The 15752-nt window shown below is 35.2% G+C and overlaps 1 protein-coding gene across 4 annotated transcripts in view; it reads right to left on the bottom strand.

The window, feature by feature from the left end:
* The window catches only part of LOC131438110 (SCY1-like protein 2), a 360702-nt gene that overhangs the window by 22111 nt on the left and 322839 nt on the right, over nucleotides 1-15752 (bottom strand). For 3 of the 4 annotated variants that reach the window (XM_058607920.1, XM_058607921.1, XM_058607922.1), the window contains one exon: nucleotides 11424-11573. In XM_058607920.1, coding sequence (XP_058463903.1) covers nucleotides 11424-11573 — 150 coding nt within the window. Of the gene's footprint in view, nucleotides 1-11062; nucleotides 11574-15752 lie in introns of those variants that run through there. The other variant, XM_058607923.1, reaches the window with a different exon arrangement.

Here is a 15752-nt window from a genome sequence, read left to right as displayed (position 1 = left end):
GAGTTTTTTTTAATATTCAGCACCGTTTCTGAGAAAATCAGATTTGAAACGTGATTATGTGACATTACATCTAATGGTTCTATATTTGTGAGTTTGTGTAACTCATTTGTACTAAACCAGCGAGGACGCTTCAAAATCATTTTCAGAATTTTATTTTGAATCCTTTGAAGCGTTTTCTTCCTGGTGGAACAACAACTTGACCAAATTGGTACTGCATAAAGCATGGCTGGTCTGAAAATTTGTTTATAAATTAATAATATGTTTTTTAGACAGAGCTTAGAATTTCTGTTTATGAGAGGATATAAACATTTAATATATTTATTACACTTTGCCTGGATTCCTTTAATGTGATCCTTGAAAGTGAGTTTTTTGTCATACGTTAAACCTAAGTATTTTGCTTGATCATACCTTGTCAATTCAAAGCCATTCAATTGGAGAATGTGGTTATTGTTTTGTTTAAGAAAAGAAGCTCTTGGCTTATAAGGAAAGATAACTAATTGCGTTTTTGTTGCTTTGCATTTAAGTCCCCTATTACGAAAAATTTCGGTCGATATCTTGTGAGTTTTTTGCAAATTGCTTTTAAATAAATTTAATTGTTCTCCGGTGCATTGGAATGGTAAATATGCTCCAGCGATGAAATAAATTCCATGAATGGTTTCAACTTCGATTCCCAATCTTTCAATAACTTTAGTATTGAAAGAAGGTAAAATTTTTACCGTTGGACAAAAATGGCAACCCCACCACCCATTCCAGTAAACCTGTCAAATCGATGAACCACATAATGTGGATTGCTTTTCAATTTGACATTTGGTTTCTGTCACAATGGCAATATGAATTTTGTGAACTTTGAGAAAATTATAAAATTCATCTTCACTCGATTTTAGAGATCGAGCATTCCAATTTAAAATATTCAAATAATTATTTAACATCACTGTCAAATTTTAAATTCATGATACTCCATTTACGAACCTTATATATGTATGTATGTATGCTTACACACTCACTCGTTTGCGTATATGTGTATATGTTTACAAATATAAATGATCGCTTTTACTTCACCAATATTTATATGTATTAGGAAATACAAATATTTGCACACATGCGTACGTATATTAATACATATATACATATATAAGTTACGTAAATGGAGGTTTGGGTGTAATATTATTTGCAAATTGCCATCCGATTTGAAATGCTTCAAAAAGTGTTGAAGTCGAATTCATTCTGATGATCATTTGAAAAAATTGATCTTGTAGGTAGATCATTTTATTTTCAGCTATAACTGCCATTAGAAGAAGATGATTTGGCCGATCTACCCATTAATAAATTGTGTTCGTTAGAAGATGAACTGGAAGGCGTTCCTGAGTTTTGATTATTTACATTAGAAGAATTAAGAGGTATTTGTCTACCTGTTACCAAAGCGTAACTGTCATTAGAAGAAGATAATGACGAGGTCGATCTATCTGTCAATTAATTGTTTTCGTTAAAAGACGAATTGGAAGGCGTATCTGGTTTTTGTTTTAAATTCGAAGAAATAAGTGCCTTAAAAGAATTAGGCGTGGCATTTGTAACGGTTTTTCTATGTTCTGTAAATTTAAGGTCGTTGATTTGACTTGTTGTTTAAGCGAACGAGCGTTTAAATTTTTTTTACTGGCAGGACATTTCAAATAGTTGGATTTATAATTTCCATCGCAATTTGAACATGAAAATTTATCAGTGCTTTTGGTTCCATGGCCGAAGCCTTGGCAACGACGACATTGCGTTAAGTTTGCAATACGATTATGCCGTTTATAATGTTCCCAATGAATTTTAATGTGGGTAATGAAACGTACTTTTCCTAAAGTTTTCAAATTGTTTACATCACTTCGATGGAAGTGTATTAGGTAAAGTTCATGGGAAATTCCAGAGCGTGGTTAGAAGTACCATTCGCTCTTTTTTCATAAGTATTACTTGGGAAGCGGCAAAACCAAGCAATTCTTTTAGTTCATTTTTAATTTCATCAGTACTTTGATCATTTGATAAGCCTTTCGAGACAGCCTTGAAGGGTCTGTCTGATTTTATATCATATGAATAAAATTTATGAAGTTTCTCGGACAAATATCGGATAAAACGTTCGTAATCTTCCAATCCATCAACCAAGACTCGACATTCTCCTCTTCGACCGATTTGAAATGAGACTTTTACTTTCGGGAGAAAAGTAGAAAGCTCAGTACGGAATGCTTTGAAGTCGGAAATCATCACCGTCACTGGTGGCATAGATTTTTGTTTCTTCCCAGTACGACAAGCGTCCATTTTCGGAATTTTTGAAGATTTTTCTTCTATTTCGCTACAATCGGATTCAGGAAGAATCTCGTAAATATTGTTAGACGGCATAGAATCAACGGAAGGGAAGTCCGTTCGTTGTCTTTTATTTTTACATTCAGATTCTATAAGATCGTGAATGTTATTAGAAAAATGTTGAATAACGGATTGTGATTTATTTCGTATTGAATTATTTTTAGGCTTAGGTTTGTTGCCTTTCCGGTTGGACGTAGGCATTTTTGAAATGAATGAAATTTGAAATTAAATTAACTAACAACTCGTTGTTAGTTCAATAAAAACCCCAATGCATAAATTCGTGTAATTTTTGCTCACGATATGGCGCTATCAAACCCACTGTGCATTTCTCACACAATCACCGTACGAAATAGCAATATATAAAATGATGAAAAGTTTATGGATTCCATTTGAAACTTTTTCAAAATTTGGTTATTTCGACTAAAGTTTTATCATTTTGAGTTGCCTTTTCAAATTCTTTGAGAAATTTTACTTCAAACACTATTTTTAAGTTCTAAAATCCCGGTGGAACGGAACAGTAAACGTTTATACATTTCAAAAACCAATTACGCTTCATCAAAGCCAAATTTTTAAATTCTAAGAATACTTATTTGTGATAAATTTAAGTGTTTTTGGTTTTTAGAAGTTATGCCTTTTTTGATTAATAGAAAAACGCAACGCGCGCACTCCGATACATTTCACCTTAAGATCGAAAGTTTGAAAAACTCATAGGATACAAGTACAATGGACATAAATCGCTATATAAATCTCGTAAATTATTGAGCATTCGTTTACAAAATCGTTCTTGAACCATACAAAGGCGGCGGTCAAATTACCTCTCTAAGACGGTTGAATTCCTTCAGTGATTGAGAATCACCATTGTATCTCAAAGACAAACCCTAAAATACTAGTATGCGTTCGGTATGCTTCAAGCCAAATGAATTGAAGATTCGAAAAAGATGAATCAACATTCGAAAAGGGATGTTTATATAAATAAACCGGTCGCTATAAAGTTTCCATGCTTGCCAATCCTAATAAGTTCAAGGGTGTCCCTCGGGTCAGATTGAAAATACAACAATCATGATAACCCCGTGTAATGTTCCAAGGGTTATCATGAATGTTCTATTTCGAATCAGACAGAAAGGACACACTTGAACATGAGCTTTCATATCAGGATATATTTTGATATATTTACACTCAAACCATGTCAACAAGAAAGTCAAATCCTTGATTAAAAAGAAAACGCACCTCTATTTCAATTCAACTCGAGTGTCCACAATATTCCCGATGAACAAGCCTTAACAAGTTTATCACCGATTGCAATTCCCATAACAATTGCATGAATCTTGTTTCGTTGGTAGTTAAAGTAATGAAAGTTTGAACAATTAGCAAAGCGAGATACAGTTTTGAAGCCCTTTTGTTGTGATACACTGATCGGGCATCAATCAAATAGAATGATTATTATGACTAATTTCCTATTCTTCATAGTCCAAACCTCTTTTCTTGACTTTATTTAAAATCTCCAACTAAACCACAACAAAATCTCTTTGAATAGCCAAAGTATAGTTGTCTCTATTGGAACAATATCATTCCATAATTTTTCTCTAGAGAAGTTAACCGGAATCCATTTTTCTGCACCAACGCTTTAGCCAACAGTTTGCGTCTGTCTGCACCTTTTCATATTAAATGTTTCGGATTCAACCGGTCCGGAGAATCTTTAGTCAAGATCTTATAAAGATAAAAAGGTAGGTATGTTTGAAGCGAACAAATTTATATATAAACTACTTGGAAACGGTGGAGTGTCACCCGAAGAAAATGGATTACCCCAGCTTTCTGATTATATTTCAGTTTGGATTCTCCGGACGTTTTGTGAATTCTCCGGACTTTGGGTGAAAAAAGAAAGAACAAAGAGAATAATTCAAAAGTATAAAATAGGATGGTTCACCCGCAGTTCTGAAAAGTCAAGAAAGGAAAATGAATCAGAACTATGGGGGTAGCTTTTAAGGTGGGATTAAAATGACTATGGTTGAACACTTCAATATACAACTTGAACTCGATGTAGTAGAATTTCAAGAATGTTGGTAAACGATACAGAAGAAGAAGTGGACAATACTTTTAGAGTACAGGACTAATGAGATTCATTCAGGATAATAAGGTAATAAGACCCAAAGCCTGCGAAAGAGACACACACAACAATATTATTGAACACATGCAGAATAGTTTAATTGGCAAAACGATTTATCCGAATAAGAGAAAGCCACCGGCTCGAGTCACGTTTCTACGGTAACTTTTTCGCAGTTTTTCATTTCATATTTCTACTCGTCGGTCTTCTTTCCGATTTGTTTTTTCTCGTTAGAAACTGGTGAAAACCTTCTGTTTCTATGGCTTGCAGAGCGACGACCGGCCGAAATGTGGTACACCCACACCTCCGTTTACGTAAACTTTATTTACATTACCTCTTTTTACGTAACTTGTTTTACGAACCAAATCCCAAATAACGTAATATTTTTTTACGAGCAAATTCCCAAAAATGTAAACTTTTTATTACGAACCTACTTCGTAAAAAGAGGTTTTTGCATACAACGAAAATCATATTCCATGGAAATTACTACAATATGGGTACATGTCAGAAAATGATGTTTTAGGTCGTTCTGAAATCTAAAATGGCGGCTTCCGGTTATTCCTTGAAAACACTTATGGCGTTTTTCATTGAGAAACACTGGTGGCGTGGATTGCTCTGGTTTTGCACTTTCGAGCAGAAATGGCAATGAAACACCGTCAAAATATTGCATTTCTGCTCGAAAGTGCAAAATCAGAGCAATCCACGCCACCAGTGTTTCTCGATGAAAAACGGCATTACAATTTGTGTCGATATTTCTCGATTTCCGTGAATACTTTCAAAATATGCATATTTTCGGAACGGTTTTCATTAGTAAGAGCTAACATTTTTGAAGCAGTAGCCTAATATCTGTGGGATATCTACATTATAGCCGGATTAAGAAGCAAATGGATTAAAATACCAGACAAATCAGTTTCAGATTACAATGGAAACTGCTGAACAAGTACCATAATAAAGTGAAATTCTGGATATGAAAAATTGGAGCAGATGGCTATGCCATCTTGGAATTCAGAAACACCTCAAACATCGTTTACTAAATGTACTTATCAAACCCTTTCCGAAAATACCCATATTCTGATGGTTTGTCACGAATATCGATGAACCGGAAGTCGCCATCTTGGAAATTTATGCGACCTGGAACATCCTTTTCCTTCAAATACTAATAATTTTTGTTCCCTAGTTATCCATTATATTATACATATCCTATAATTTGCATACATAGGGAAAACTATGTTTTACGTTGAAAATTCCAAATAATGTAAAATTTTTTTACGTCATAATTCGATTTACGAAGTCCCGATAATTGCGTAAATGGAGGTTTGGGTGTAAAACTGTCAACGATGTTCGCAACAACAACAAAACGAGAACGATTTGAGCCGAGCAATGTCGAAAATCCGACCAGAAAGTGAAGAAAGACAGGAGAATGTGATTTTGCTGGGAGACTCCAGTGGAAAATGCTTGATCATGCGGCTTACTCACCGGACCTGACCCCATTCGATTACCATTCTTTGCTACGTTGAACCACACACTTTCTGAGAAGCGCTTCGACTTCCATGAAAATTTGCGAAAATTGCTTACCCAGTGGTTCAACACCAAAGCCAGTCAATTCTAGTGATTAGGTATCTTCAAATTACCAGAAAGATGGCGAAATATGTAGAAAAAGATGGAAAATGTTCCGAATGGTGTTGGCCGATCGGTACTTAAAGGTGCGCAAGCTAGCAGATGCCATAAGGCTTAATGCTGAACGCACAGACATATTTTGAAAGATATTCTGAAGATGACAAAATTATCCTGCTCCTGGGCTACGCGGTACGAACGCGAGTGCACTGTGGAAGCGAGTTTGCACAGAATTAGTACCTGGTAATTGACTGAAGCCGACACGAGTGCTGCTGGAGTTGTCATGACATACTATTCGTGGGCTTCCTCAAAAACGGCAAACCCCACCAAAGTGATTTTTAATGCACATTATTGGAGCGCTATAAGACCGAAATCGTTTCGAAACGGCCTCACGTAAAGCTTAAAAAATTGTTTTTACAAGTCAATGCGATCGAGTATCGCAACCATATCTAGAATCAACGAATTCTTTAAAATTCTCCTCTCTGTCCACCTTATTCTCCCGATTGGGTTCTCTAGCACTTTTATCTGTTTCCAAGCTTCAAAAGACGGCATCTCGCGCAAGAAGATCATTGACAACATCGAGAGAAGTATTACGGAAAATTAGTTGGAAAAATGCTTCAATAGGTGTATCGAGCTAAACGGGGACAACGTTGAATAAAAAAGCTGTACACTGAAAACGCGTAATTTCGGAAATCTGCGTAGAAAAAAAAACCGTCAAACTGAAGAATATTTTTGATGCCATTTTTTATGCCAAATGTCTTAGAAATGCATGAAGCGTTGATGAGATATAATCCGAAAAAAAATTTTTTTTTGAGAAAAAAGCATTTTTGGGAGACCACGTAACTTCGGAATTCCGTGTAGAAAAAATCGCAAAATTGTAAAAAGATCTGGTATAATCTCAGAAAAAAAAATTTGAAAAAAATCGATTCTGGGAATGGGACTGATATCCAAGATCGAAAATTTTTTCTTGTTTCCAAATGTCTCAGAAATGTATGAAAGTGTCAGTGAGTTGACTTAAAAAAACGGGATAACACCAGATCTCGACGTTTCACGCATTTCTAAGACCAAACAAGAAAACCGGCTAACTTTGAAAATTTGCGTAAAAAAAATCGCGGAACTTCGGAAATTCGTATTACTTTGGAAATTTGCGTAAAAACGCATGTAAAATCCGCGTAAAACAAGCACCCTTATTCTGAATAACGACGTATAGTTTTTTCGATCGTATTTCATTCATATTCCTAATAACGCAAAATCAAAGGTAGCTAGGATTCGACCGAACCATATTCGATCGAAAAACCAATATGTCGTTATTGAGAATAAGGGCGAAGACCTCAGTGTACATGAAGATGCTGATAGAGTTTGCATACGTGGTGCAGGATAATGAATTCTTCGACTAGATTAACTCTAACCATATTCCTGGTCAGCAATATTATAAGGCAACTAAAACAGAGAAGAAGGCATAGATTTTCTAATAGGTTAAGCGATCGAAGTTCCATCAGAAATATCTTCTGTTTCTTTGACTAGAAGAACGGCATTTCCATCGCCCAGGAAATTTTCCTAAAGCAACACCAATGTCCCGTTCTATTTTTGCCGGATTTGGCATCCTATCATTACTCGCAAGTCTCCTTAGTATTTCTATTTACAGTATATTTTTATTTTTACATTTAAGTAGATCATTTCGGAGGTAAGACGTGTAGATCACCTCGTCTGTATGAGATGGTCCTAACTAGCGAAGGTCGGAGAGTGATGGTTTGTGCTTTGCATTTCATCATTTACATGATCAAATCAAAAGGGGAGATTACCAAGGGTTCACAAGTTCCTATCCCATGTCTCCTCGTGTGTCTATGATGACATTTACTCAATAGAACGGCGTCGACTGGGTGCTATCGCCTTCTGCGTTAGTAGCAGAATGAGAAGTTGCGAATTGGATTGTATGCAATAATTTCTAGGAAATACAACCATTAATTTAAATCCTTCAGATAAATCAACTATTTCGGCTTGACGCCCTATTGCTGAGGTGAGTTTAAATACATCAATGTTGACGTTAATTTATCGAGTCTTTTGTCAACTTGTTTTCATATCAACCGTCTGACAAAAATTCCTTGAATTATCCATAAATTAGCAGTCGATATTCAACCAAAGCTGTGAGAATTGAAAACGACAGAAAAAGGTTTCACAATAATTTTTAACTGTTGGTGCTCAAATTTGTAGTAGTTTTGGTGTCTAAAGAAGTTCTGATGTGTAATTACTTCGATTTGCCATATTTTAGTCACTTTTTATAGCCAAGCGTCACACATTTTCAATACATCGATGAAAGAATGAGAATTGAAATTCTGCTGTTGCTACCTGAAAACGTTAGTTTGGTTTCGTCTTGTCACAGAGGAAAGAGTGACGTTGGCAATTATGCTCTCTCATTTTTCCGATGAGAAACGAAAATGCTTCGTCTCTCTTCGATTGTTCTGGTGTCGGTCATTTACGAATGAGACAGGAAAACATTGAAAATGAAACCATTCCTTTCATTGAGAATGCGTGACAATTACAAACTCTGAGCATAATACATCTTATGAGTAAAAGTAACTGTTTGGGTATAATTAAATTTTCTATCGATTTATGAATTCTAGTCGGTTTGACGTAAAGTCGCCATTACTAATTTCAGTTTTTGAAATGACTGAGTGGTAATAGATATTGAAGAAGCCAAATGAATGCGAAACTCACAGAAAATATGACTTGTTGGAAACGCTGTTTGATATTCTGCTCTTAGCAAGTAATCATAAATATACTCTCCTATCCAGTGCTTGAACGGATAGTAGATGTCGGTATAGAGCGACAAGACTAGTGTTTTTTGAACAGAGAAGATGTTTGAATATATGATACCGGTCGTGAGGCGGCTGGGATTTTGACCATGTTCGATGTACGCTGTACCAAACCCGGTCGTGTGGTAGAGCCGTGTCCATAACAAGGCGTGATAGGTGCGCGTATGCACGGATTGCAAAAAATCTTTTTTTCTGTGAGCGTCTCATTTATTCTCCAATATATGTTTCTCCAATATATGTCTCATTATTCTCCAATATATGTTTCCACTCAGTCATTGCAAAAACTGATTTTTTCTATTCTTATTATTAGTGTTTTATGTAGGAGCGTCTATAGGAAATATATTCAGAAGTATGCAATACCATATTATGTCCCAAGAGTGTAATTGGCTGATTCTGAGAACTGAATATTTGGATACGATTGGTAAGAAAAAGGACATTGGATGCAAAATGGAATATCGGCAAGATCGGAAAATAGTAATTATTTATACAAAACTGAAGAACATAAATTAAATACGCGTCGATTGAATGTCATTTGTAAAGGATCGAAAGTCTTTCTGTAATATTTGAATCCATTTGATGCAAATATTCCATTGAGGCGGGGCTGGTCGATGGAACGGTGATTTCGAAACACGTATATGAAATGGGTAATCGAAATTCGATTGAGTTAACGCCTCTCTGAGTCCTGGACTTAATCAATCTCACTAAGTCATCTCGAGAATGTCGCTGATCAAAATGGAGCAAATATGGATGAAAGTTTGTTTGAAGGGACCTAATCAAACTTACTAGAAAATGTTGGAATATTTTCATTTGAAGCGGTTGAGTATGGGATTGACCGAAAATGCCATACAATTCGCGTTTTTTTCCACTGGACCCTGTATATTGCAAAACGCAGTTTTGGATAGTAATTGGAATAAGACAAAAAATTTAATCCCAAAAAGTAGTGAACACTGCTATGGTCATTGTTTTATAACATAGTTTATAGCATTGTATATTTTTCGGTGCAGAACGTGCTATAATCCACCTATCGATACAATCATGAACAAAACATAAACTCAGGAAGCTAGCGACTGCTACATAAAAATCCTTAATATAGCTGTTCTGCAAAACATCGAATTCGGTATGAAAAAAAAACCTTTAATACTTTCAAAAGCTGCTGCTAGCGGAACTGTGCTGTCGAATTTATTTGTTAACTCACACCAACGCATGCACACGTACTCTGGCACGTAGACGAGTGTTTCTATGCTGGCGCCTTATCATTTTGCTACGACAGGAAAAAGTAAAACGTGAAGAACGTAGGAAACGGTGGAAGCGAACCAGTTGAGTTGCTTCACGTTTGCATCATTTTCATGACTTGTTATATTTTTCCCCGCCTGCTACATCGCAATATTCTTGCTTATTTTCCAGACCCCACGACTGACGGGAGCTGTGCGGATTGCCTTTTCCTTTCTCTTTCCACCTTTGTACGATAAACCCGGATATCACCGTTTTCAGATCTCGGAAGCGTTGTATGCGCCATCCGTATTTTCAATCCACGTACATAATCAACTTAAATTGTTGCGTTCAATGTTTCCTACTCTAGATTGCAGCGGTGATATTTGATTGAGTTATTTTAGTTTCTACACACGTTTCGTTTTGCATTAGTCTGTTCCTAATTTAAATATCACATGTACAATTCGAAATCGTTTTACACCCAACGTTCGGCTCGTTTATGCTACTTATTCGTGATAGTAATCGATTTTGTTTTTTTTCTGTGGTTGCTTAAGTTAATTAGTGTACTTACGTGACTCATCAGTGTTCTTTTTGCCTAATGAAGACTTTTAATTCTTATCAATTATATTACCAAAACTCGTGTCTACTTATTGTTAAAACCAAAAATAGGCCTTTCCGGAAAATACTTCTATCTACACAATGAATCCCTTCGACCTCTGCCTGGGGTCAACTTCGAAATCCGTTCTAATATAGTTTTTAAGATTTCGCTTCTTCTCATAGGTGGTCGTCAAGGAAACTGGAAAGGGGAAAGGATTGCTTTTCGCAATGGAAGACATGCCTCAGCTAAAAGTGCAGAAGTACAGATGATATGACGTTGTGGCCGTTTACTTTTGCTAAGGGTGTAGGTGTATGTGCTATTAAAGCTATGTAACAATGTAAAACCATGAATAAGTTATGATAAACTATTGTAGTATAGTAATTATGAATCAAATCTAGAAAATTTGAACGTTCCGTGTTTAATGAAATAAAGAGAGAGAGATAAAAAAAACATCTGTAAGTGCCAATCTCTAGGAACGAGATCATTTAGTTCAACATACAGTGAATAAAGAAAAGTTGCAGTGTAGAAGTAGTAAAGTAGTGAGGAAACACGTAGTTTGAAGAGGAAAGAGTTAGTCTAGGCATAATCGCTTAATAATTAATAAACTTTAGCCACTGAATGTTATATTGAGTGACGGACACTTTCGTACATAATTGCTTCGAGTTTGACTACTAGAATTTCCATTGAAAATAGACTGTTGAACCGGACTTGCGGCACCGGAGCCACCACCGTAACTAGTCAGTTGTCTTACCATGCCGGAACCGAGCTGCTGCAGCAGCCCCGATCCGGACCCGAGCGGGCCGGAAGATAGCACTGTCGAGGTGCGGCGACTACGGATCGACTGCATGCTGGACGAGAGCAGGAATGGCACGCTACTAGACGTATTTGGCATTGAGCCGCCCTGAGGGAGAAAAGAGATAAGCAGAAGAAGAGAAAGGAAAACCGTGCACGCGGTGCGCGAGCGAAAAAGAAGAATAAAATGTTTATTAGAACTGGAGTAAAGATTTATCTGTTATAATTTTGTTTAAATTGTTATCTGAAGAGGTCAAATCAGCCATTTCAATTCGAGTAATTTCAAGCACTCATGCTATTCTTAGGTATTCGATGAATTCGTTATCGATTTACGATAGAAAAGAAATTCTATAATTGCACACACTCGTAGTCTTTGTAATGGCCTCAACCATCGCATTCACTGAAACTTTATTGTACGATTATAGAGTTCAATTGGAGAATATTTCTTGCGAAGTAAATATTAACTACATGTCAAAAACAAATGTAATTCATAGGTGACGCAAATTCTATTCAAATCTAGTTTTAGGGGTGTAGTATGGTGTCTATTCAGCTCTTAAGTAAGTACATAAAAATAAGTATCTTTTATTTGATTACTTTCGACAAAGTACCAGCTCAATCAATATCTGCATACCTACTGCTTGGAAATATTTTCGATTCAAGTAGATAAAACTATATATTTTGGATAATTGGTGGTCGAAATTTCAATTAATAACGAGAAAGTCCTAATATCATATTTTTTTATATATTGAGTTAAAATTAAATTATTAAGATTAAAATTGGGTGTTCAGCCACAAGTGGTAACTTTTCAGTCTTATTATATACATGATTTGGTTATTACCATGAAGACATCATTAGCATCCGCAATTCTGTCATTTTTGTGGAGGGAAAATTGTAAACCTACTTGTATTGTGTAATGGGGAAAAGGAACTTATATACTAACTTACTAACTAATACAGAGAGCGAGTCGATTCAATTGAAGATTGCATCGATTTTTGTCGGGATTTTCTTATAATATTATGTGACATTACATCTAATGGTTCTATATTTGTGAGTCTGTGTAACTCATTTGTACTAAACCAGGGAGGACGCTTCAAAATCATTTTCAGAATTTTATTTTGAATCCTTTGAAGCGTTTTCTTCCTGGTGGAACAACAACTTGACCAAATTGGTACTACATAAAGTATGGCTGGTCTGAAAATTTGTTTATAAATTAACAATTTGTTCGTTAGACAGAGCTTAGAATTTCTGTTTATAAGAGAATATAAACATTTCATATATTTATTACACTTTGCCTGGATTCCTTCAATGTGATCCTTGAAAGTAAGTTTTTTGTCATACGTTAAACCTAAGTATTTAGCTTGATCAGACCATGTTAATTCCAAGCCATTCAATTTGAGAATTTGATTATTGTTTTGTTTAAGAAAAGAAGCTCTTGGCTTGTGAGGAAAGATAATTAATTGCGTTTTTGCTGCATTTGGTTTAATTTTCCATTTTGACAGATAATCACTGAAAATATTCAAACTTCTTTGTAGGCGACTGCAGATCACTCTTAGATTTCTACCTGTGGCTAACAAATTTGTGTCGTCACAGAATAGCGATTTCTGACAACCACCGGGTAGATTTGGAAGATCAGAAGTGAAAATATTATACAAGATTGGAGCTACGCTCGAACCCTGCGGAACACCGGCTCGTACGGGTAACAATTCAGATTTATAATTCTGATAGCTAACCTGAAGAGTACGATCAGTTAAATAATTTTGAATCATTTTGATCAAATAAATAGGAAACTGGAAATCAGTCATTTTTGCTATTAAACCTTTGTGCCAAACACTGTCGAATGTTTTTTCTATGTCTAGAAGAGAAACTCCAGTGGATAACCCAGAAGATCTATTTAATTTTATCATGTTCGTTACTCTGACAAATTGATGTTCATGACGAAATCCAAACTGCTCTGGTAAAAAAATTGAATTCTCATTTATATGAGTCATCATTCTCAACAAGATAATTTTTTCAAAAAGTTTACTGATAGGAGAAAGTAAGCTAATTGGTCGATAACTTGATGTTTCTGCTGGGTTTTTATCAGGTTTCAGGATAGGAATTACTGTAGCGTTTTTCCATCTTTCAGGGAAGTAAGCTAATGAAAAAAAAACACATGTTGAAAATTTTAACCAAAAGTCTCATCGGGAAGATTTTTAATAAGAATATTAAAAATTCCATCATTACCAGGAGCCTTCATGATTTTAACTTTACTAATAATTGACTTTATTTCATCAAAATTCGTCTCAATAATGTCATTTGGTAATAACACTAAAAAAATATGACTCACAACGTTCAAATTAAAATTGTGGACACTCTCGAACTGCTGAGCAAGTTTTTGAGCTTTTTCGCCATTTGTAAGAAGTATTTGATTTCCTTCCTTGAGAGCAAGAATTGGTTTCTGAGGTTTCTTAAGAACCTTAGAAAGTTTCCAGAAAAGTTTAGAATATGGTTTAATTTGTTCAATTTCAATTTTCATTTCGCAAAAGAGTAAATCTATGTTAAATTTCTTTTTGTAAATCCTTAACTATGTTTTTCATAGCAGGATCACTAGAACGTTGATATTGTCGTCGACGAACATTCTTCAACCGAATAAGCAGTTGAAGATTGTCATCGATGATAGGAGAATTTAATTTAGTTTGAGCTTTGGGAACTGAAAGATTTCTAGCTTCGATAATATAATGATTCAAATTATCAATTGCTGTGTCGATGTCCGCAGAATTTTCTAAAATATTTTCATGATCCACATGATTTTCAATGTGAGATCGGTAATCCAACCAATTAGCTCTATGATAGTTGAATATAGAACTAATTGGCTTAATTATAGCTTCGCTGGAAAGTCTGAATGTTACTGGAAGATGATCTGAGTCAAAGTCAGCATGTGTGATCGGTTCACTACAAATGTGACTTTGATCTGTTAGAACCACCCATTTCAGTAAACCTGTCAAATCGATGAATCACATAATGTGGATTACTTTTCAATTTGACATTTGGTTTAAGAAAAGTTTCTGTCACAATGCCAATATGGATTTTGTGAACTTTGAGAAAATTATAAAATTCATCTTCACTCGATTTTAAAGATCGAGCATTCCAATTTAAAATATTCAAATAATTATTCAACATCACTGTTAAATTTTAAATTCATTATAATATTATTTGCAAATTTCCATCCGATTTGAAATGCTTAAAAAAGTGATTAAGTCGAATTCATTCGGATGATCATTTGAAAAAGTTGATCTTGTAGGTTGATCATTTTATTTTCCGTTATATCGCCTAAATCGACTTCGTTTAAAGAAGCGAATGGCATTGAAGGAATATTGGTAGGTAGATTTCTACCTGTTACACTAGTGTAGCTGCCATTAAAAGAAGATGACTTGACCGATCTGTCTATTAATAAATTGTTTTCGTTAGAAGATGAACTGGAAGGCGTTCCTGTATTTTGATTGTTTACATTAGAAGAATTAAGTGGTAGTTGTCTACCTGTTTTATAGCGTAACTGTCATTAGAAGAACGAGGTCGATCTCCCCGTCAATAAATTGTTTTCGTTAGAAGACGAATTGGGAAGCGTATCTGTTTTTTGTTTTAAATTCGAAGAAATGAGTGCCTTAGAAGAATTAGGCGTGGCATTTGTAATGATTTTTTTTAATTTTCAGGTATGTACTGTAAATTTTATGTCGTTGATTTGACTTGTTGTCTAAGAGAACGAGCGTTTAAAATTTTTTCCCTGACAGGACATTTCAAATAATTGGATTTATCATTTCCATCGAAATTTGAACATGAAAATTTATCAGTGGTTTCATTCATTGGACAAACGTCTTTCGAATGAGATTTACCACAATTCAAACACCGTATATCCATATGACAATTTTTGGTTCCGTGGCCGAAGCCTTGGCAACGACGACATTGCGTTAAGTTTGCAATACGATTATGCTGTTTATAATGTTCCCAATGAATTTTATTGCGGGAAATGAAAATTCGGCATCTGGAAAGGAACGGTGGCGAAGATTTTCTTACACATTTAATCTAAAAAAAGGCGGGTGGGTAATGTCAGAGACATAACTGAATGTCGTGAATACGAAAACAACTGACATGTTCCTCAACACGTCCGAATATCAATCAGTTGATCAATTGTATGAATTTTGCAAGCATTCCCCTTTTCCACATTTTTCGCAAAAACAAAGAAGGCTTCACTTGATCTGGATTACTGTGAATTTCACACAGCGGAAAGTGCAAAAATCAAATCAAACAGTTC

Source organism: Malaya genurostris, chromosome 3 (genome assembly GCF_030247185.1).
Source record: "Malaya genurostris strain Urasoe2022 chromosome 3, Malgen_1.1, whole genome shotgun sequence".
Classification (NCBI taxonomy): domain Eukaryota; kingdom Metazoa; phylum Arthropoda; class Insecta; order Diptera; family Culicidae; genus Malaya; species Malaya genurostris.
This window is presented reverse-complemented; position numbering and strand designations above follow the sequence as displayed.